This window comes from Rana temporaria, chromosome 2 (assembly GCF_905171775.1).
Source record: "Rana temporaria chromosome 2, aRanTem1.1, whole genome shotgun sequence".
Lineage (NCBI taxonomy): Eukaryota > Metazoa > Chordata > Amphibia > Anura > Ranidae > Rana > Rana temporaria.
In genome coordinates, this window is record NC_053490.1 from 9,145,952 (window position 1) to 9,167,125 (window position 21,174).

General features: G+C 55.3%; 1 protein-coding gene across 1 annotated transcript in view; it reads left to right on the forward strand.

Annotated features, from left to right (window-relative positions):
- LOC120928810 (cholecystokinin receptor-like) overlaps positions 1-21,174 on the forward strand; it is a 140,524-nt gene that overhangs the window by 100,788 nt on the left and 18,562 nt on the right. The window contains exon 4 of the mRNA XM_040339821.1: positions 15,687-15,814. Within this exon, the coding sequence (XP_040195755.1) occupies positions 15,687-15,814 (128 nt within the window). The remainder of the gene's footprint in view (positions 1-15,686; positions 15,815-21,174) is intronic.

Sequence of the window (21,174 nt, forward strand, 5' to 3'; positions counted from 1 at the left end):
GGGGGGGGGACATTAGAGTGTAAGCTCCTCTGTACAGAGACTAATGTGACTGTGGGGAGGGGACATTAGAGTGTAAGCTCCTCTGGTAGAGACTGGAGCCTTAGGTGTGAATGGAGCCTTAGCGCGTAAACACGCGCTTGTACAAGCGTTTTGACGCCTGTGTTGCTGAAATCCCAGGAAGAGGAATACAAAATTCCTAGGAGAGCAACAAGTGATGTCAGGGATGATCATTTTTCTTATTGGCTAATATGGAAAAAGACAAAGTACAAAAACGTCGAACGCCACTGTGCGAAAACGCGCGCAAACGCGCATATACGCGCGACAAAAACGTCGGTAAAAATCGCCTGTAAAAACGCCTGTACGCCCTACGCCTAGGTGTGAATGGAGCCTAAGAGTGTAAGCTCCTCTGGTAGAGACTAATGTGACTGGCTCAGTGTTCTCTGTACAGCACTGCGGTATATGTCAGAGCTATATAGATGTATAATAATAATAGTAGTGTGTGACTGTGGGGGAAGGGACAAATAGAGTGTAAGCTCCTCTGGTACAGAGACTGATGTGACTGTGGGGGGAGGGGACATTAGAGTGTAAGCTCCTCTGTACAGAGACTGATGTGACTGTGGGGGGGAGGGGACATTAGAGTGTAAGCTCCTCTGTACAGAGACTGATGTGACTGTGTGGGGGAGGGGACTTAGAGTGTAAGCTCCTCTGGTACAGAGACTGATGTGACTGTGGGGGGAGGGGACATTATAGTGTAAGCTCCTCTGGTACAGAGACTGATGTGACTGTGGGAGGGGGGTGGGGACATTAGAGTGTAAGCTCCTCTGGTACAGAGACTGATGTGACTGTGGGGGGAGGAGACATTAGAGTGTAAGCTCCTCTGGTACAGAGACTGATGTGACTGTGGGGAGGGGACATTAGAGTGTAAGCTCCTCTGGTAGAGACTGATGTGTCTGGCTCAGTGTTCTCTGTACATGACTATGGTATAAATACATCACCCTTATCTGCTAAGACCCACATTTTACTCAACTTTTACCTTAAATAAATAACTGAGACCACCACTGTAATCTTTGGAGTAAAAACTGGCCGTAGCAGCCTCCATTTATTTTTAAATAACCTTTTTTAAATATTAAAGCACATTAAATAACATTTCCACACATAAACATAAGTAAACCTGAAACACAATATTAACACTACTGGTGCTGGACTTTGCAGGCACATTAAACCATTTTAACCATGCTAAAACTTTTATGAGCACTGCGATACCTAAAACTGGTCTTAGGCCTCAAGCCGAAAACCTGACTCAGAGACGACCTTACCTGACCGCAGTGCCCCTATTAACCCCTTCCCAGCTACACCTTGGTAGACTGGACTACCAGCCCCTTCAGAACCCATACCACCTCTGGGTAATGGCATCCACTTTAGGGTACTTTCTTCTCCTGCAAAGTCCAAAACACCCGCCGCCGCCACGACATCATAACTTCGCACCTGTGTGGAGAGACAGAAAAAAGAAAAAACAGGAAAGCACCCCAGACCACAAACACCATATCACATCCCCATTTTTACCCCCGTAAACCAATCGCCCCCTACAACCAACCAGCAAAAAAGGGAGGGTGGGTGGGAAACTTCGCCCCTCGTGCTGCTTAGCCCGGGAAGCGTGGGAGGGTGATTTATAACCTCCCCTCCCACCGCTCTCCTTCACTGCAACCCCTCCCACTGACCATGGCAGGGCTTTCCTTTAACCCCGTCATGGCCGGCCCTGCGCCTATGCTGTGGGTTTTTTGCTCCGGGCCTCTCTTGACTATGGTATAAATACATCACCCTTATCTGCTAAGACCCACATTTTACTCAACTTTTACCTTAAATAAATAACTGAGACCACCACTGTAATCTTTGGAGTAAAAACTGGCCGTAGCAGCCTCCATTTATTTTTAAATAACCTTTTTTAAATATTAAAGCACATTAAATAACATTTCCACACATAAACATAAGTAAACCTGAAACACAATATTAACACTACTGGTGCTGGACTTTGCAGGCACATTAAACCATTTTAACCATGCTAAAACTTTTATGAGCACTGCGATACCTAAAACTGGTCTTAGGCCTCAAGCCGAAAACCTGACTCAGAGACGACCTTACCTGACCGCAGTGCCCCTATTAACCCCTTCCCAGCTACACCTTGGTAGACTGGACTACCAGCCCCTTCAGAACCCATACCACCTCTGGGTAATGGCATCCACTTTAGGGTACTTTCTTCTCCTGCAAAGTCCAAAACACCCGCCACCAGCACCCAAAGGTAACTCCTTACCTTTGGGCGCCCCTCCACACCCTCAACGCTCGCTGGATCCCGTCTTGCAGGCCCAACACCCACATGTCAATCCCCACGTCGGTCAAATGTACTCCATCTTTCAGCTGATACCTCCACATATCCACCTCCAGCTCAGGGTGTCTAACCACCAAGCCCCCATTCCTGATCACAAACTTAGCCACGTCCCGATTGATCTTCCTCCTGGCCCTGTTCACGCCTTCCCACGATCTGGCCATCCGCCATGTTGACCTGCCCACAATGTCGGACCATATCACTACCGTATCCGGGTAGGACATGCGAATTCGCAGAAAATCGAATTTGATGTCGCGTGCGACATCCAACATAGTACGAATCCCAAGGTCGTTGCCCCCCGCATGTATCAATAAAACATCCGGCGGGCGATCCAACCGTGCAAACTTGTGCACTTCCGGCACCACCCTGCTCCACAACATCCCCGGGAACCCCAACCACCGCACCATCGCTTCCTGTCTTGGGATCCCCAGCTGTCGACCGTCCGGTCGCCTATCTGCTCTTGCCGCCCCCCTATGAACGAAGGAGTGGCCCATTATCCAGACCAGCCCTTGTCCCGCACCTGAAAGACAGCAAGTAAGAAAACCATCACAAATAAGTCCCATCGGGAGACGAACCCCATCCCCGACCCCAACATGTTCCCTTAACCAAAAAACCCCCGTTCCACTCCCACCAACATTGGAAGTGGCCCCTTAACCTTCTTGGGACGTATGTTAACCTGCACCCCCACTCACCCCTAGTTCTACCAGGAGCTGGGGCCTAACATATAGTCGAAACCTCCTGGACTCCCATCTGCCAATCTTCTTCACCAATTCCTCATCCAAGCCACAACGGGCCGCTTCCGTCGCAGCCCCAATCCGAAAAGAATGCGCCGAGAACTCCTGAGCCACAAGGCCCAAAGCCCCCAGGCACCGTCTAAACACCGTCACGAATTGATACCGCGACAACGCCGTACCATCCTCATGCAGCAAAAAAGACCCGCCCAACTCCGGCCGTACGTCCAAAAATTCCTGCACCACCCTAACAGGGCATAATTCCGACCCCTCAATAGGGAAAACTCGCACCACTTTTCCCTTCCCTTTCTGGTCCGTCTTGGACCGACGTAGTAACATTTTCACCCCTTCTCGCGTCCATGCCACATCACCGGCCAACATGCCACCCTGTACCGTCTTCGAGGGGCTAACCAATTCCCCTATTCGAAAAGCTCCAAAAAAACGCCAACGCGAACGCCACCCTGAACAATAACACCTCAAACTGGGATGAACAAACTGTCCCCAACTTTCCCATAATACCCTTCAATATTTCAAACGACACTGGGCGCCGGGAATCCGCCCGACGCCCCTGTTTCCTGTAACCTTTAAGGGCCTGCCGGACACAAAAGTCCTTCGTAAAGTCCGGACACCCTTGCCACTTAAACAGAAAAGCCAAGCCGGCCAATTTTTTGTCCAACATGGACTGAGACACCCCGGCCTCCATGTTCCTGGCCAAGAAATAAATCACCAATCCCTTGACCTCAGGACCGGCCGGGTCCACCTCGGCCTCCCTGACCAGAGCCTGCCATTCTGCCCAAACCTTCTCATAAGCCCTCCAAGTGGTCACACTTACCGACTTTTTGATCCAACTGGAGACGATTCCAACGGAATCCTCCAAAGCCACTCCGGACAGGGTACCCCTTGCTCCTCTGCCTCCGGCACCAGCTCCCGAAACCGGTCCCACTGAAAGCGAGACAGAGCGTCAGCCACTACATTCTCCACCCCCGGTAAATGCACCGCATACACAAATATGTTCATCTGCAAACAGCGCAGCACAAGGTGCCGTAATAGCCGAATAACTGGAGGAGAGGACGCCGTAACTTTGTTGATCACCTGGACCACCCCCAGATTGTCCCCATGGAACCGCACCTTCCGGTCCCGGAAGGCCGCCCCCCACAACTCTACTGCCAGCACCACCGGAAACAATTCCAACAGCACCAAGTTCTTTGTGAACCCCGCCTCCAACCAGGCCTGAGGCCAAGGGCCCGCACTCCATTGCCCCTGAAAGTATGCCCCAAAACCTGCGCCTCCGGCTGCATCCGTGAACAACTCCATGTCAAAGTTACTAACCGGACCGGACATCCACAATGCCCTGCCATTGAAGGATTCCAAAAAGGAGTGCCACACCAACAAATCCTCCCTATGTTCTCTCCCCAGGCGCACATAGTGCCTGGGTGACCTGACCCCCGCTGTGGCCGCCGAAAGGCGCCTGCAAAAAACCCTCCCCATGGGGAGAATGCGGCACGCAAAGTTTAGCTTCCCCAGGAGCGACTGTAGCGCTCGGAGTTGCACTTTCCGCAAACCAACCATCTCCTGTATCTCAGCCTTGAGGCCTTCCAGCTTGTCCAGTGGCAACCTACACTCCATCACCTCTGAATCAATTACAATGCCCAAAAATTGGATGACCGATCTCGGACCCTCCGTTTTCTCGGGCGCCAGCGGCACCCCAAAACGCTCCGCAATGTGTTCCAGCGTGGCCAACAACACTGCGCAAATCCGTGACCCCGCCGGTCCAACGCAGAGAAAGTCGTCCAGATAGTGGATCACGGAGCTCACTCCAGCCACATCCCGAACCACCCACTCCAGGAAAGAACTAAACCGTTCAAACAGCGCGCAGGAAATGGAGCAGCCCATCGGTAGGCACTTGTCTACGTAGAACTCCCCACCCCAATGGCAACCCAAAAGCCGAAAACTATCCGGGTGGACCGGCAGGAGCCGAAACGCCGCCTCAATGTCCGACTTGGCCATCAAGGCCCCCCGGCCATACCGCCTAACCCAGCCCACCGCAGCGTCAAAGGAGGTGTAGCTCACCGTACACTCCTCCATGCTGATAGCGTCGTTAACCGACCCCCCCCTTGGAAACGACAAATGATGAATGAGCCGGAATTTGTTCGGCTCCTTCTTAGGCACCACCCCCAAAGGTGAAACCACCAAATCGTCCAAGGGAGGCGAAACAAATGGGCCCCCCATCCTGCCCAACGCCACTTCCTTCAGCAGTTTCTCCGAAACCACCTCCGGATGTTGTAACGCGGAACGCAAATTCTTAGCCACCGGGGGGACCACCGCCAACTTGCACGGAATGCTGAAACCCACGGAGAATCCCCTTTCCAACAACAGGGCGGCCGCCCTGTCAGGATATCTACCGAGAAACGGTCGCATCCTTTCCACCATCACCGGAGTCCTCCCTCTTACTTGAAGCATCTCCGGAACGGCCCTTGCCGTGTTTAAAACACCGGGAAGAGGGGTGATTGCCACCACAGCCGGAGCACTCGTGCTTGAACCGGCAAGACCCTCCGAACTTGCAGTTTCCTTCGTTGAACTGCCAGCAGACCCCCTTTTTCTTTCCGGCCGACTGTCCTGGGGAAGAGGTTCCACCGGCCCCCCCCTGAAAAAACGGCGTGGACGTCCGTGGGGCCGACATAAGCCGCATCCAAAGGCCGATGTCTTTAGTGTCCCACCTAATATCCGGCCTGATAGCCCGGCGTTGCCGGAACTGCTCATCATACCGGAGCCACCCAGTGCCCCCGTAGCACCGGTAGGCCTCGCTAATCGCCTCCTGGTAACTAAAAAGCGCCGAACAGTGTTCGGGGTTTTTCTCGCCGATCACGCTCGCCATGATCGAGTATGCCTGCGACCAGTTCGCAAAAGTTCTAGGTATAAGCCTATACCTCCTCTTCTCCTCGTCCTCTTTTTTGGACTCCTCCGGCTTAACCCTATCAAGGTTAAACTTTTCCAGCGGTAACAACGCAAATATCTCTACATATTCGCTCTTCCAAATCTTTTCCCGCACCTCTGGCTTCAAATGTGAACCCAGCGGTGCCTCATAACAGGTATACACCTCCCCTTTAGCTGCGTCCGCCAACCGGACCAAATCCCTCTTCTTTGCGGAATCGACCCCCGCATCTCCTTTATCCGCAGGCGGCACCCCATTACCCGCTGCCACCGCCCCTACCTCTTGCCCCTTGTCCACAGGCACCACTGGCCCCGACACGGCGACCGCCACTGCAGGTGACGTGACCCCGGACCCCCCCGCCGGACCCCATGCTGCCGCGGGGCTAACGGCGGGGCTGCTCCCCCCCTTCAGCTGGCTCACCAATGCTTCTAAACCCACCAAAAACCGATGCAAACCCCCATCCTCTCCCGACTGTTCCCCCAAGGCACCCGAACCCCCACTACTCGCCCCTGCGGGCACCCCTAAACGCCTACGGGGACCCCCCCGTCCCCCCACTGACACCCCCACATTCTGTACATTAGAAGACAAAGCCAAAAACGACTCACCGGGCTGTCTGGAAGCAATCCCATCAGCCGTCCGGCTTGGCTCCCGCGCTGCGACCTCCGTCCTGGGCACGACTTCCTCCTCCGACAGCTCCCCTTCCGATCGATCTCCAGGGTGACCCTCCTCACCCGATGAAAGCCCACCAGGCGACTCGGGCCTGGGAGCCGTGGGCCCAGAGCTGGACTCGCTCTCGCTGCGCACCCTGGACCCGTGAACCGACTTCCTCGTTGCTTTCCTTGGTGCCTCGTACATTCTGCCGTCTTCCCCTCCCCCACGCTCCCTCACCACGGGGCTGGATTGGAGGTGGCTAGCCGCGGATGCTGGGGAGCTAGCCACCGCAGGGACCGATGTGCGTTGCTGAGGCTCTCGGCCCTCCGGTGCAAAACCGGGGTTGGAGCCCGCATCCCTCCGATCGTCTCGCCGAGCGGACCTGGCCGCCGCAGAAGAGCCCCCTGGCCGCCCCCTCCCTGCCCCACGCTGCCGCTCAATGGTCTTCTCCTGGCGCCCCCCCGCCGCTGCACGTTTCGCTGGGGGGCCCGAGGGGGCCCGGATGGGGCTGCCCTCCCTCCTATGGGACCGGGTGGATGGTCCGGGTGAATAACGCACAGGGGGCCGGGACACCCGTGAACGCGGGGTGTCCCCCCCCCCCCCCCCCGGCCCGGTGATCTAGTCACATTGCCCCGCTCCGCAGGCCGAGGCCCATGTGTTTCTGAGGTGCCCCCCTCCCCCCCCCCGGACGGGTGAAACCGACCTGGCATCCCCCTGTGGCAGGAGCGGCCCCAGCATGGACTGGAGCCACCCCTCACCGCGGCGATCTGTCTCCTCCCTAAGCTGGGCGAGCATAGCCTCAACCCCAGACATAGTAGCAGGCAGCTGGGTAAAAATTGAGCCCCCGGCTGCGGCCTAGCAGCGCTCGTTTTTTTTTTTTTTTTTTTTTTTTTAGGCAGAGCCAGCACACCAGCAGAGCCTGTCCCTGGAGCCGATCGCCCGAAAATATAGCCCCCGGTAGCGGCCTGCCTCTAACGGAAGTCTCTGGCAGAACAACAGGCCCCAGCAGCGCCCCTAACACCCGCCGATCGCCGGAAAATAGAGTCCCCGGTCGCGGCCTGCCTCTCCCTGGTATCTACTGGCAGAGCAATGGATCCCCAGCAGCGCCTATGTCCCGCCCGCAAATAAAGTCCCCGGTCGCGGCCTACCTCTCCCCGGACGTTTCTGGCAGAGCACAGAGTCCCCAGCAGCAAACTTCGCCCCTCGTGCTGCTTAGCCCGGGAAGCGTGGGAGGGTGATTTATAACCTCCCCTCCCACCGCTCTCCTTCACTGCAACCCCTCCCACTGACCATGGCAGGGCTTTCCTTTAACCCCGTCATGGCCGGCCCTGCGCCTATGCTGTGGGTTTTTTGCTCCGGGCCTCTCTGCACTGCGGTATATGTCAGAGCTATACAAATGTATAATAATAATAGTGTGTGACCTACAGAGGTTGGTGTTTCCGGGGGAGAGGTGAGTAGTGAAGGATCGTACATTGCACACCTTCCTCCTTCCTTCTCTGATAAGCTCCTAGTTGTGTACTTTGCGGCGGTCTCCCGGGGGAGGGGACGGTGGGTCGGGGAATGAGGTGGGGACAAGGACATCAGCACCTCTACCGGATGGCAGATAAGCTTCTCTTAGTAAACAAAGAGAGGAACGGTAGAAATACGTATAACTGGAGAACGCAAGCCAGAGCTGGATTTCCCACAAGGCAAGCTAGGCAGGAGCCTAGGGCCGGGTGAATGCCCAGGGGCAGTGCCGGCCCAAGACATTGTGCTGCCTGGGACCAAGAATGAAATGCTGCCCCTCCCCCCCCCCAAAAAAAAAAATCACGTCATGGCTTTATACATGTATAAAGAGGACCTGTCATGGCTCTATTCATGTGATAAAGACAAAATTGCTTAAGGAAAGCAACCAATGGTCAGACTTTATAGGCAACACAGACAGGAATAGTAAAAAATATATAATTTAATTACAAAGTAGTTACATAAAACAACATTAAAAAGAAAACCATACAAGATATCGGGTATGTATGTTGCCTATAAATGTCTTACAACTTTTTCTGCCATTGTCTATCCTTCCGGTGAGTATCGGGGTCTCTTTAATTGTTTGATAGCCGAAACCTTTTCCACTGCCCTACTCACACCGTCCTCTGCCCTACTGACACCATCCTCTGCCCTACTGACACCGTCCTCTGCCCTACCGACACCGTCCTCTGCCCTACTGACACCATCCTCTGCCCTACTGACACCGTCCTCTGCTCTACCGACACCGTCCTCTGCCCTACTGACACCATCCTCTGCCCTACTGACACCGTCCTCTGCTCTACCGACACCGTCCTCTGCCCTACTGACACCATCCTCTGCTCTACTGACACCGTCCACTGCTCTACTGACACCGTCCTCTGCTCTACTGACACCGTCCTTTGCCCTACTGACACCGTCCTCTGCCCTACTGACACCATCCTCTGCCCTACTGACACCATCCTCTGCTCTACTGACACCGTCCTCTGCTCTACTGACACCGTCCTTTGCCCTACTGACACCGTCCTCTGCCCTACTGACACCATCCTCTGCTCTACTGACACCGTCCTCTGCTCTACTGACACCATCCTCTGCTCTACTGACACCGTCCACTGCTCTACTGACACCATCCTCTGCTCTACTGACACCATCCTCTGCTCTACTGACACCGTCCTCTGCCCTACTGACACCGTCCTTTGCCCTACTGACACTGTCCTCTGCCCTACCGACACCTCCTCTGCTCTACTGACACCGTCCACTGCCCTACTGACACCGTCCTCTGCCCTACTGACACCGTCCTCTGCTCTACTGACACCGTCCTCTGCTCTACTGACACCGTCCTCTGCTCTACTGACACCGTCCTCTGCCCTACTGACACCGTCCTCTGCTCTACCGACACCTCCTCTGCTCTACCGACACCATCCTCTGCTCTACTGACACCGTCCTTTGCCCTACTGACACCGTCCTCTGCCCTACTGACACCATCCTCTGCTCTACTGACACCATCCTCTGCTCTACTGACACCATCCTCTGCTCTACTGACACCATCCTCTGCTCTACCGACACCGTCCTCTGCCCTACCGTCACCGTCCTCTGCCCTACTGACACCATCCTCTGCTCTACTGACACCATCCTCTGCCCTACTGACACCATCCTCTGCTCTACTGACACCATCCTCTGCTCTACTGACACCATCCTCTGCTCTACTGACACCATCCTCTGCTCTACTGACACCAACCTCTGCCCTACTGACACCGTCCTCTGCTCCACTGACACCGTCCTCTGCCTCACTGACACCGCCCCCTGCTCTACTGACACCGTCTACTGCTCCACTGACACCGTCCTCTGCCCTACTGACACTGTCCTCTGCTTTACTGACACCGTCCTCTGCCCTACCGACACCGTCCTCTGCCCTACTGACACCGTCCACTGCCCTACTGACACCGTCCTCTGCTCCACTGACACCGTCCTCTGCCCTACTGACACCGTCCACTGCCCTACTGACACCGTCCTCTGCTCCACTGACACCGTCCTCTGCCCTACTGACACCGTCCTCTGCTCTACCGACACCGTCCTCTGCCCTACTGACACTGTCCTCTGCCCTACTGACACCGTCCTCTGCTCTACCGACACCGTCCTCTGCTCTACTGACACCATCCTCTGCCCTACTGACACCATCCTCTGCTCTACTGACACCATCCTCTGCCCTACTGACACCGTCCTCTGCTCTACTGACACCATCCTCTGCTCTACTGACACCGTCCACTGCTCTACTGACACCATCCTCTGCTCTACTGACACCATCCTCTGCTCTACTGACACCGTCCTCTGCCCTACTGACACCGTCCTTTGCCCTACTGACACTGTCCTCTGCCCTACCGACACCTCCTCTGCTCTACTGACACCGTCCACTGCCCTACTGACACCGTCCTCTGCCCTACTGACACCGTCCTCTGCTCTACTGACACCGTCCTCTGCTCTACTGACACCGTCCTCTGCTCTACTGACACCGTCCTCTGCCCTACTGACACCGTCCTCTGCTCTACCGACACCTCCTCTGCTCTACCGACACCATCCTCTGCTCTACTGACACCGTCCTTTGCCCTACTGACACCGTCCTCTGCCCTACTGACACCATCCTCTGCTCTACTGACACCATCCTCTGCTCTACTGACACCATCCTCTGCTCTACTGACACCATCCTCTGCTCTACCGACACCGTCCTCTGCCCTACCGTCACCGTCCTCTGCCCTACTGACACCATCCTCTGCTCTACTGACACCATCCTCTGCCCTACTGACACCATCCTCTGCTCTACTGACACCATCCTCTGCTCTACTGACACCATCCTCTGCTCTACTGACACCATCCTCTGCTCTACTGACACCAACCTCTGCCCTACTGACACCGTCCTCTGCTCCACTGACACCGTCCTCTGCCTCACTGACACCGCCCCCTGCTCTACTGACACCGTCTACTGCTCCACTGACACCGTCCTCTGCCCTACTGACACTGTCCTCTGCTTTACTGACACCGTCCTCTGCCCTACCGACACCGTCCTCTGCCCTACTGACACCGTCCACTGCCCTACTGACACCGTCCTCTGCTCCACTGACACCGTCCTCTGCCCTACTGACACCGTCCACTGCCCTACTGACACCGTCCTCTGCTCCACTGACACCGTCCTCTGCCCTACTGACACCGTCCTCTGCTCTACCGACACCGTCCTCTGCCCTACTGACACTGTCCTCTGCCCTACTGACACCGTCCTCTGCTCTACCGACACCGTCCTCTGCTCTACTGACACCATCCTCTGCCCTACTGACACCATCCTCTGCTCTACTGACACCATCCTCTGCCCTACTGACACCGTCCTCTGCTCTACCGACACCGTCCTCTGCCCTACCAACACCGTCCTCTGCCCTACTGACACCGTCCTCTGCTCTACTGACACCGTCCTCTGCTCTACTGACACCGTCCTCTGCCCTACTGACACCATCCTCTGCTCTACTGACACCGTCCTCTGCTCCACTGACACCGTCCTCTGCTCTACTGACACCGTCCTCTGCTCTACTGACACCGTCCTCTGCCCTACCGACACCTCCTCTGCTCTACTGACACCGTCCTCTGCTCTACTGACACCGTCCTCTGCCCTACCGACACCGTCCTCTGCTTTACCGACACCATCCTCTGCCCTTGTGACACCATCCTCTGCTCTACCGACACCGTCCTCTGCTCTACTGACACCGTCCTCTGCTCTACTGACACCATCCTCTGCCCTACTGACACCATCCTCTGCTCTACTGACACCATCCTCTGCTCTACTGACACCATCCTCTGCTCTACTGACACCAACCTCTGCCCTACTGACACCATCCTCTGCTCCACTGACACCGTCCTCTGCCTCACTGACACCGTCCTCTGCCCTACCGACACCGCCCCCTGCTCTACTGACACCGCCCCCTGCTCCACTGACACCGTCCTCTGCTCCACTGACACCGTCCTCTGCCCTACTGACACTGTCCTCTGCCCTACCGACACCGTCCTCTGCCCTACTGACACCGTCCACTGCCCTACTGACACCGTCCTCTGCTCCACTGACACCGTCCTCTGCCCTACTGACACTGTCCTCTGCCCTACTGACACCGTCCTCTGCCCTACTGACACCGTCCACTGCCCTACTGACACCGTCCTCTGCTCCACTGACACCGTCCTCTGCCCTACTGACACCGTCCTCTGCCTTACTGACACCGTCCTCTGCCCTACTGACACCGTCCACTGCCCTACTGACACCGTCCACTGCCCTACTGACACCGTCCACTGCCCTACTGACACTGTCCTCTGCTCCACTGACACCGTCCTCTGCCCTACTGACACTGTCCTCTGCCCTACTGACACCGTCCTCTGCTCCACTGACACCGTCCTCTGCCCTACTGACACCGTCCACTGCCCTACTGACACCGTCCTCTGCTCCACTGACACCGTCCTCTGCCCTACTGACACCGTCCTCTGCCTTACTGACACCGTCCTCTGCCCTACTGACACCGTCCACTGCCCTACTGACACTGTCCTCTGCTCCACTGACACCGTCCTCTGCCCTACTGACACTGTCCTCTGCCCTACTGACACCGTCCTCTGCTCCACTGACACCGTCCTCTGCCCTACTGACACCGTCCACTGCCCTACTGACACCGTCCTCTGCTCCACTGACACCGTCCTCTGCCCTACTGACACTGTCCTCTGCCCTACTGACACTGTCCTCTGCCCTACTGACACCGTCCTCTGCCCTACTGACACCGTCCACTGCCCTACTGACACCGTCCTCTGCTCCACTGACACCGTCCTCTGCCCTACTGACACCGTCCACTGCCCTACTGACACCGCCCACTGCCCTACTGACACCGTCCTCTGCCCTACTGACACCGTCCACTGCCCTACTGACACCGTCCTCTGCTCCACTGACACCGTCCTCTGCCCTACTGACACCGTCCACTGCCCTACTGACACCGTCCACTGCCCTACTGACACCGCCCACTGCCCTACTGACACCGTCCTCTGCCCTACTGACACCGCCCACTGCCCTACTGACACCGTCCCCTGCTCTAGTGACACTGTCAGTTTATATACACATGCATACACACTAAACACATACACTATAATGTCAAAAGTATTGAGACGCCTGCCTTTACACGCACATGAAATGTTGAATGAGAAGGCCTGGCTCAGGCCGGGTACACACGGGCAAACATGTACGATGAAAGCGTTCCGTCGGACCGTTTTCACCGTACATGTCTCCCCGGGGCTTTCTGTACGATGGCTGTACTAACCATCGTACAGAAATCCGCGCGTAAACAATACGCGGGGCGTGTCCGCGGTGTCGCCGCGTCAATGACGCGGCGACGTGGGCGGGCCTGCCAGTTAAATGCTTCCACGCATGCGTCAAAGTTATTCGACGAATGCGCTCGGACATGTACGGTAGGTCTGTACTGACGACCGTACATGTCCGAGCGGACAGGATTTCAGCGGACAGTTTTAAAACAAGTCCAGGAATATTTGTCTGCTGGGAAAAGGCCCGGCGGGCAAATGTTTGCTGGAATCCGGCCCGCTCGCGCCTACACACGACCGAACATGTATGCTGAAACTGGCCCGCGGACCAGTTTCAGCAGACATGTTTGGTCGTGTGTATGGGGCCTCACAGTCTCCACTCAATTAATCCCAAAGGTGTTCTATCGGGTTGAGGTCAGGACTCTGTGCAGGCCAGCCAAAGTTCCTCCACCCCAAACTCGCTCATCTTTGTCTTTATGGACCTTGCTTTGTGCACTGGTCCAAATCATTTGGTGGAGGGGGGATTATGGTGTCGGGTTGTTTTTTTCAGGGGTTGGGCTTGGCCCCTTAGTTCCAGTGAAGGGAACTCTTAGGTCGTCAGCATACCAAGACATTTTGGACTATTTCAACTTTGTGGGAGGAGTTTGGGGGACGGCCCCTTCCTATTCTAACATGACTGCACACCAGTGCACAAAGCAAAGTCTATAAAGACACGGATGAGCGAGTTTGGGGTGGAGGAACTTGACTGGCCTGCACAGAGTCCTGACCTCAACCTGATAGAACACCTTTGTGATGAATTAGAGTGGAGACTGGGAGCCAGGCCTTCTTATCCAACATCAGTGCCTGACCTCACAAATGCTCTTCTGGAAGAACGGCCAAACATTCCCATAGACACACTCCTAAACCTTGTAGACGGCCTTCCCAGAAGAGGTGAAGCTGTTATAGCTGCAAAGGGCGGACAGTATAGTATATGTGTTTAAGCTTTGAGGCGCACACTCTAACGCAGAGGGCTGTGCACACTTATGTTTTCAGTGGGGTAGATTCAGTAAGCAATTGCGTCTGCGTATCCATAGATACGCAGCGCAATTGCTTACTTGCGCCGGCGTATCGACTGCTCCTGATTCAGCAAGGTGGATACGCCGACTGCAGCCTAAGATCTGCGCGGCATAAGGCTCTTATGCCATCGTATCGTAGGCTGCATTCTTACGATGGCCGCTAGGTGGCGTTCCCGTAGTGGTCAGCGTAGAGTATGCAAATTGCATACTAACACCGATTCACAAACGTAAGCGCGCCCGGCGTTCGCATTTTACGTCGTTTGCGTTCGTCGGTTTCTGCGTAAGGCTGCCCCTGCTATCAGCAGGGGCAGCCAATGCTAAGTATACCCGTCGTTCCCGTGTCGCGATTTTTCAAAATCACGTCGTTTGCGTAAGTGAATCGTGAATGGCGCTGGACGCCATTTACGTTCACGTTAAAGCAAATGACGTCCTTGCGACGTCATTTACCGCAATGCACGTCGGGAAAGTTTCCCGACGGAGCATGCGCACTACGTTCGGCGCGGGAACGCTCCTAATTTAAATGATCCACGCCCCCTACGGGATCATTTAAATTACGCGCGCTTACGCCGGCCAGTTTTCCGGAGCGCCCGCGCAAATTACGTAGCTACTGCTTCGTGAATGAAGCGTAGCGCAGGTAATTTACGGAGGCGTACCGTTAAAACGGTACGCTGCGCCTCCGTAGTAGTGCGCGCCCCTACCTGAATCCACCCCAGTATATATTTGTTGTCTGTTGTGACCAGGGCCAGGACAAGGGGTGGGCCGAAGGGAGGGGCTTCCCTGGGCGCAGTGTGTATTGTAGGGATGGGGCCGCTGCAAGCTCCTTCTACTACAAGGCTGACCGGAGTAGTGACAACGGCATCAGCCCAGTGCTGGGAGTGGCAAGGAGAGGAGGAGAGAGTCGGGAGGAGGTGCAGGCTGCGCTCTCTCCTCCCCTCCTCCTCATTGTACAGGGACTGCAAGAGGCTCCTCCTACTAAATCTACACATTTAATAATGGAATTAATCAACTGCAATATTTGAGACTTTTTTTTATATCGGCTTTAAGACTGAATTTTTTGGGTTCCACCTAGGACTGGCTGTCCTGTAAATCAATATGTTTCTGTGTGTCCTCAGGTATGTCATCCTGCTGACCATGCTCTTCTTCATCCCCGGCGTGGTCATGACCGTGGCCTATGGGCTCATCTCTCACGAGCTCTACAGAGGGATCCAGTTTGAGATGGACCTGAACAAAGAGGCCAAAGGTAACTTCCCGAATACCGACACTTGTGGGTGGAGCTTGGTGCAAAAGGGTCATACTTAATTATACTGGATGCAAGACAGAAAGGAGGCTGAGGTGAGGTCAAGGAGGAGGCTGAGGTGAGGTCAAGGAGGAGGCTGAGGTGAGGTCAAGGAGGAGGCTGAGGTGAGGTCAAGGAGGAGGCCGAGAGGAGGACAGGAAGGAGGCAGAAGAATGGACAGGAAGGAGGTCGAGGTGAGGTCAAGGACGAAGCCGAGGGGAGGACAGAAAGGAGGTAGAGGTTAGGTCAAGGAGGAGGCTGAGGGGAAGACAGGAAGGAGACCGAGGTTAGGAGAAGGAGGAAGCCAAGGGAGGACAGGAAGGAGGTCTAGGTGAGGTCAAGGAGGAAGCCAAGGGAAGACAGGAAGGAGGTCGAGGTGAGGTCAAGGAGGAAGCCAAGGGAAGACAGGAAGGAGGCCGAGGTGAGGTCAAGGAGGAAGCCGAGGGAAGACAGGAAGGAGGCCAAGGTTAGGTCAAGGAGGAAGTCGAGGGAGGACAGGAAGGAGGCCGAGGTTAGGTCAAGGAGGAGGCCGAGAAGAAGACAGGAAGGAGGCCAAGGGGAGGACAGGAAGGAGGTAGAGGTTAGGTCAAGGAGGAGGCTGAGGGGAAGACAGGAAGGAGGCTGAGGTGAGGTCAAGGAGGAAGTCGAGGGAGGACAGGAAGGAGGCCGAGGTTAGGTCAAGGAGGAGGCAGAGGGCAAAAAAGGAATGAGGCCGGGGAGGACAGGAAGGAGACCAAGCTGAAGTCAAGGAGGAAGCCGAGAAGAAGACAGGAAGGAGGCCAAGGGGAGGACAGGAAGGAGGTAGAGGTTAGGTCAAGGAGGAGGCTGAGGGGAAGACAGGAAGGAGGCTGAGGTGAGGTCAAGGAGGAAGTCGAGGGAGGACAGGAAGGAGGCCGAGGTTAGGTCAAGGAGGAGGCAGAGGGCAAAAAAGGAATGAGGCCGGGGAGGACAGGAAGGAGACCAAGCTGAAGTCAAGGAGGAAGCCGAGAAGAAGACAGGAAGGAGGCCAAGGGGAGGACAGGAAGGAGGTAGAGGTTAGGTCAAGGAGGAGGCTGAGGGGAAGACAGGAAGGAGGCTGAGGTGAGGTCAAGGAGGAAGTCGAGGGAGGACAGGAAGGAGGCCGAGGTTAGGTCAAGGAGGAGGCAGAGGGCAAAAAAGGAATGAGGCCGGGGAGGACAGGAAGGAGACCAAGCTGAAGTCAAGGAGGAAGCCGAGAAGAAGACAGGAAGGAGGCCAAGGGGAGGACAGGAAGGAGGTAGAGGTTAGGTCAAGGAGGAGGCTGAGGGGAAGACAGGAAGGAGGCTGAGGTGAGGTCAAGGAGGAAGCCGAGGGAGGACAGGAAGGAGACTGAGGTTAGGAGAAGGAGGAAGCCAAGGGAAGACAGGAAGGAGGTCGAGGTGAGGTCAAGGAGGAAGCCAAGGGAAGACAGGAAGGAGGCCGAGGTGAGGTCAAGGAGGAAGCCGAGGGAAGACAGGAAGGAGGCCAAGGTTAGGTCAAGGAGGAAGTCGAGGGAGGACAGGAAGGAGGCCGAGGTTAGGTCAAGGAGGAGGCAGAGGGCAAAAAGGGAATGAGGCCGGGGAGGACAGGAAGGAGACCAAGCTGAAGTCAAGGAGGAAGCCGAGAAGAAGACAGGAAGGAGGCCAAGGGGAGGACAGGAAGGAGGTAGAGGTTAGGTCAAGGAGGAGGCTGAGGGGAAGACAGGAAGGAGGCTGAGGTGAGGTCAAGGAGGAAGTCGAGGGAGGACAGGAAGGAGGCCGAGGTTAGGTCAAGGAGGAGGCAGAGGGCAAAAAAGGAATGAGGCCGGGGAGGACAGGAAGGAGACCAAGCTGAAGTCAAGGAGGAAGCCGAGAAGAAGACAGGAAGGAGGCCAAGGGGAGGACAGGAAGGAGGTAGAGGTTAGGTCAAGGAGGAGGCTGAGGGGAAGACAGGAAGGAGGCTGAGGTGAGGTCAAGGAGGAAGCAGAGGGAGGACAGGAAGGAGACCGAGGTTAGGAGAAGGAGGAAGCCAAGAGAGGACAGGAAGGAGGTCGAGGTGAGGTCAAGGAGGAAGCCAAGGGAAGACAGGAAGGAGGCCGAGGTGAGGTCAAGGAGGAAGCCGAGGGAAGACAGGAAGGAGGCCAAGGTTAGGTCAAGGAGGAAGTCGAGGGAGGACAGGAAGGAGGCCGAGGTTAGGTCAAGGAGGAGGCAGAGGGCAAAAAAGGAATGAGGCCGGGGAGGACAGGAAGGAGACCAAGCTGAAGTCAAGGAGGAAGCCGAGAAGAAGACAGGAAGGAGGCCAAGGGGAGGACAGGAAGGAGGTAGAGGTTAGGTCAAGGAGGAGGCTGAGGGGAAGACAGGAAGGAGGCTGAGGTGAGGTCAAGGAGGAAGCCGAGGGAGGACAGAAAAGAGGGTGAGGTGAGGTCAAGGAGGAAGCCGAGGTTAGGAGAAGAAGGAAGCCAAGGGAGGACGGGAAGGAGGTCGAGGTGAGGTCAAGGAGGAAGCCGAGGGAGGACAGGAAGGAGCCGAGGTTAGGAGAAGGAGGAACCCAAGGGAGGACAGGAAGGAGGTTGAGGTGAGGTCAAGGAGGAAGCCGAAAGAGGACAGGAAGGAGGCAGAGGTTAGGTCAAGGAGGAGGCAGAGGGCAAAAAAGGAACGAGTCCGGGGAGGACAGGAAGGAGACCAAGCTGAAGTCAAGGAGGAAGCCGAGGAGAAGACAGGAAGGAGGCCAAGGGGAGGACAGGAAGGAGGAAAATGTGAAGTCAGGAAGGAGGTCAAAGGACAGACAAGAAGTAGGCAGAGGGAGGAGAGGAAGGAGGTTGAGGTGAGATCAAGGAGGAAGTCAAGGGAGGACAGGAAGGAGGCCGAGGTTAGGTCAAGGAGGAGGCTGAGGGGAAAACAGCAAGGAGGCTGAGGGGAGGACAGGAAGGAGGAAAATGTGAAGTCAGGAAGGAGGTCAAAGGATGGACAAGAAGTAGGCAGAGGGAGGAGAGGAAGGAGGTTGAGGTAAAATCAAGGAGGAAGCCGAGGGAGGAGAAGGAGGCAGAAGGAAGGTCAGAAGATGCATTGTTGGGGCGCTCAGTCTACACACTGATACATTGTGGGGACGCACAGTCTACACACTGATACATTGTGGGGGCGCTCAGTCTACACACTGATACATTGTGGGGGCGCTCAGTCTACACTCTGATACATTGTGGGGGCGCTCAGTCTACACACTGATACATTGTGGGGGTGCTCAGTCTACACTCTGATACATTGTGGGGGCGCTCAGTCTACACACTGATACATTGTGGGGGCGCTCAGTCTACACTCTGATACATTGTGGGGGCGCTCAGTCTACACACTGATACATTGTGGGGGTGCTCAGTCTACACACTGATACATTGTGGGGGCGCTCAGTCTACACACAGATACATTGTGGGGACGCTCAGTCTACACACTGATACATTGTGGGGGCGCTCAGTCTACACTCTGATACATTGTTGGGCGCTCAGTCTACACACTGATACATTGTTGGGGCGCTCAGTCTACACACTGATACATTGTTGGGCGCTCAGTCTACACACTGATACATTGTTGGGGCGCTCAGTCTACACACTGATACATTGTTGGGGCGCTCAGTCTACACACTGATACATTGTTGGGGCGCTCAGTCTACACACTGATACATTGTTGGGGTGCTCAGTCTACACACTGATACATTGTGGGGGTGCTCAGTCTACACACTGATACATTGTTGGGGCGCTCAGTCTACACACTGATACATTGTTGGGCGCTCAGTCTACACACTGATACATTGTTGGGCGCTCAGTCTACACACTGATACATTGTTGGGGCGCTCAGTCTACACACTGATACATTGTTGGGGCGCTCAGTCTACACACTGATACATTGTTGGGGCGCTCAGTCTACACACTGATACATTGTTGGGGCGCTCAGTCTACACACTGATACATTGTTGGGGCGCTCAGTCTACACACTGATACATTGTTGGGGCGCTCAGTCTACACACTGATACATTGTTGGGGCGCTCAGTCTACACACTGATACATTGTTGGGGCGCTCAGTCTACACACTGATACATTGTGGGGGCGCTCAGTCTACACTCTGATACATTGTGGGGGCGCTCAGTCTACACACTGATACATTGTGGGGGTGCTCAGTCTACACACTGATACATTGTGGGGGTGCTCAGTCTACACACTGATACATTGTGGGGGCGCTCAGTCTACACACTGATACATTGTGGGGGTGCTCAGTCTACACACTGATACATTGTGGGGGCGCTCAGTCTACACACTGATACATTGTGGGGGCGCTCAGTCTACACTCTGATACATTGTGGGGGCGCTCAGTCTACACTCTGATACATTGTGGGGGCGCTCAGTCTACACACTGATACATTGTGGGGGTGCTCAGTCTACACTCTGATACATTGTGGGGGCGCTCAGTCTACACACTGATACATTGTGGGGGCGCTCAGTCTACACTCTGATACATTGTGGGGGCGCTCAGTCTACACACTGATACATTGTGGGGGTGCTCAGTCTACACACTGATACATTGTGGGGGCGCTCAGTCTACACACAGATACATTGTGGGGACGCTCAGTCTACACACTGATACATTGTGGGGGCGCTCAGTCTACACTCTGATACATTGTTGGGCGCTCAGTCTACACACTGATACATTGTTGGGGCGCTCAGTCTACACACTGATACATTGTTGGGCGCTCAGTCTACACACTGATACATTGTTGGGGCGCTCAGTCTACACACTGATACATTGTTGGGGCGCTCAGTCTACACACTGATACATTGTTGGGGCGCTCAGTCTACACACTGATACATTGTTGGGGTGCTCAGTCTACACACTGATACATTGTGGGGGTGCTCAGTCTACACACTGATACATTGTTGGGGCGCTCAGTCTACACACTGATACATTGTTGGGGCGCTCAGTCTACACACTGATACATTGTTGGGGCGCTCAGTCTACACACTGATACATTGTTGGGGCGCTCAGTCTACACACTGATACATTGTTGGGGCGCTCAGTCTACACACTGATACATTGTTGGGGCGCTCAGTCTACACACTGATACATTGTGGGGGCGCTCAGTCTACACTCTGATACATTGTGGGGGCGCTCAGTCTACACACTGATACATTGTGGGGGTGCTCAGTCTACACACTGATACATTGTGGGGGTGCTCAGTCTACACACTGATACATTGTGGGGGCGCTCAGTCTACACACTGATACATTGTGGGGGTGCTCAGTCTACACACTGATACATTGTGGGGGCGCTCAGTCTACACACTGATACATTGTGGGGGCGCTCAGT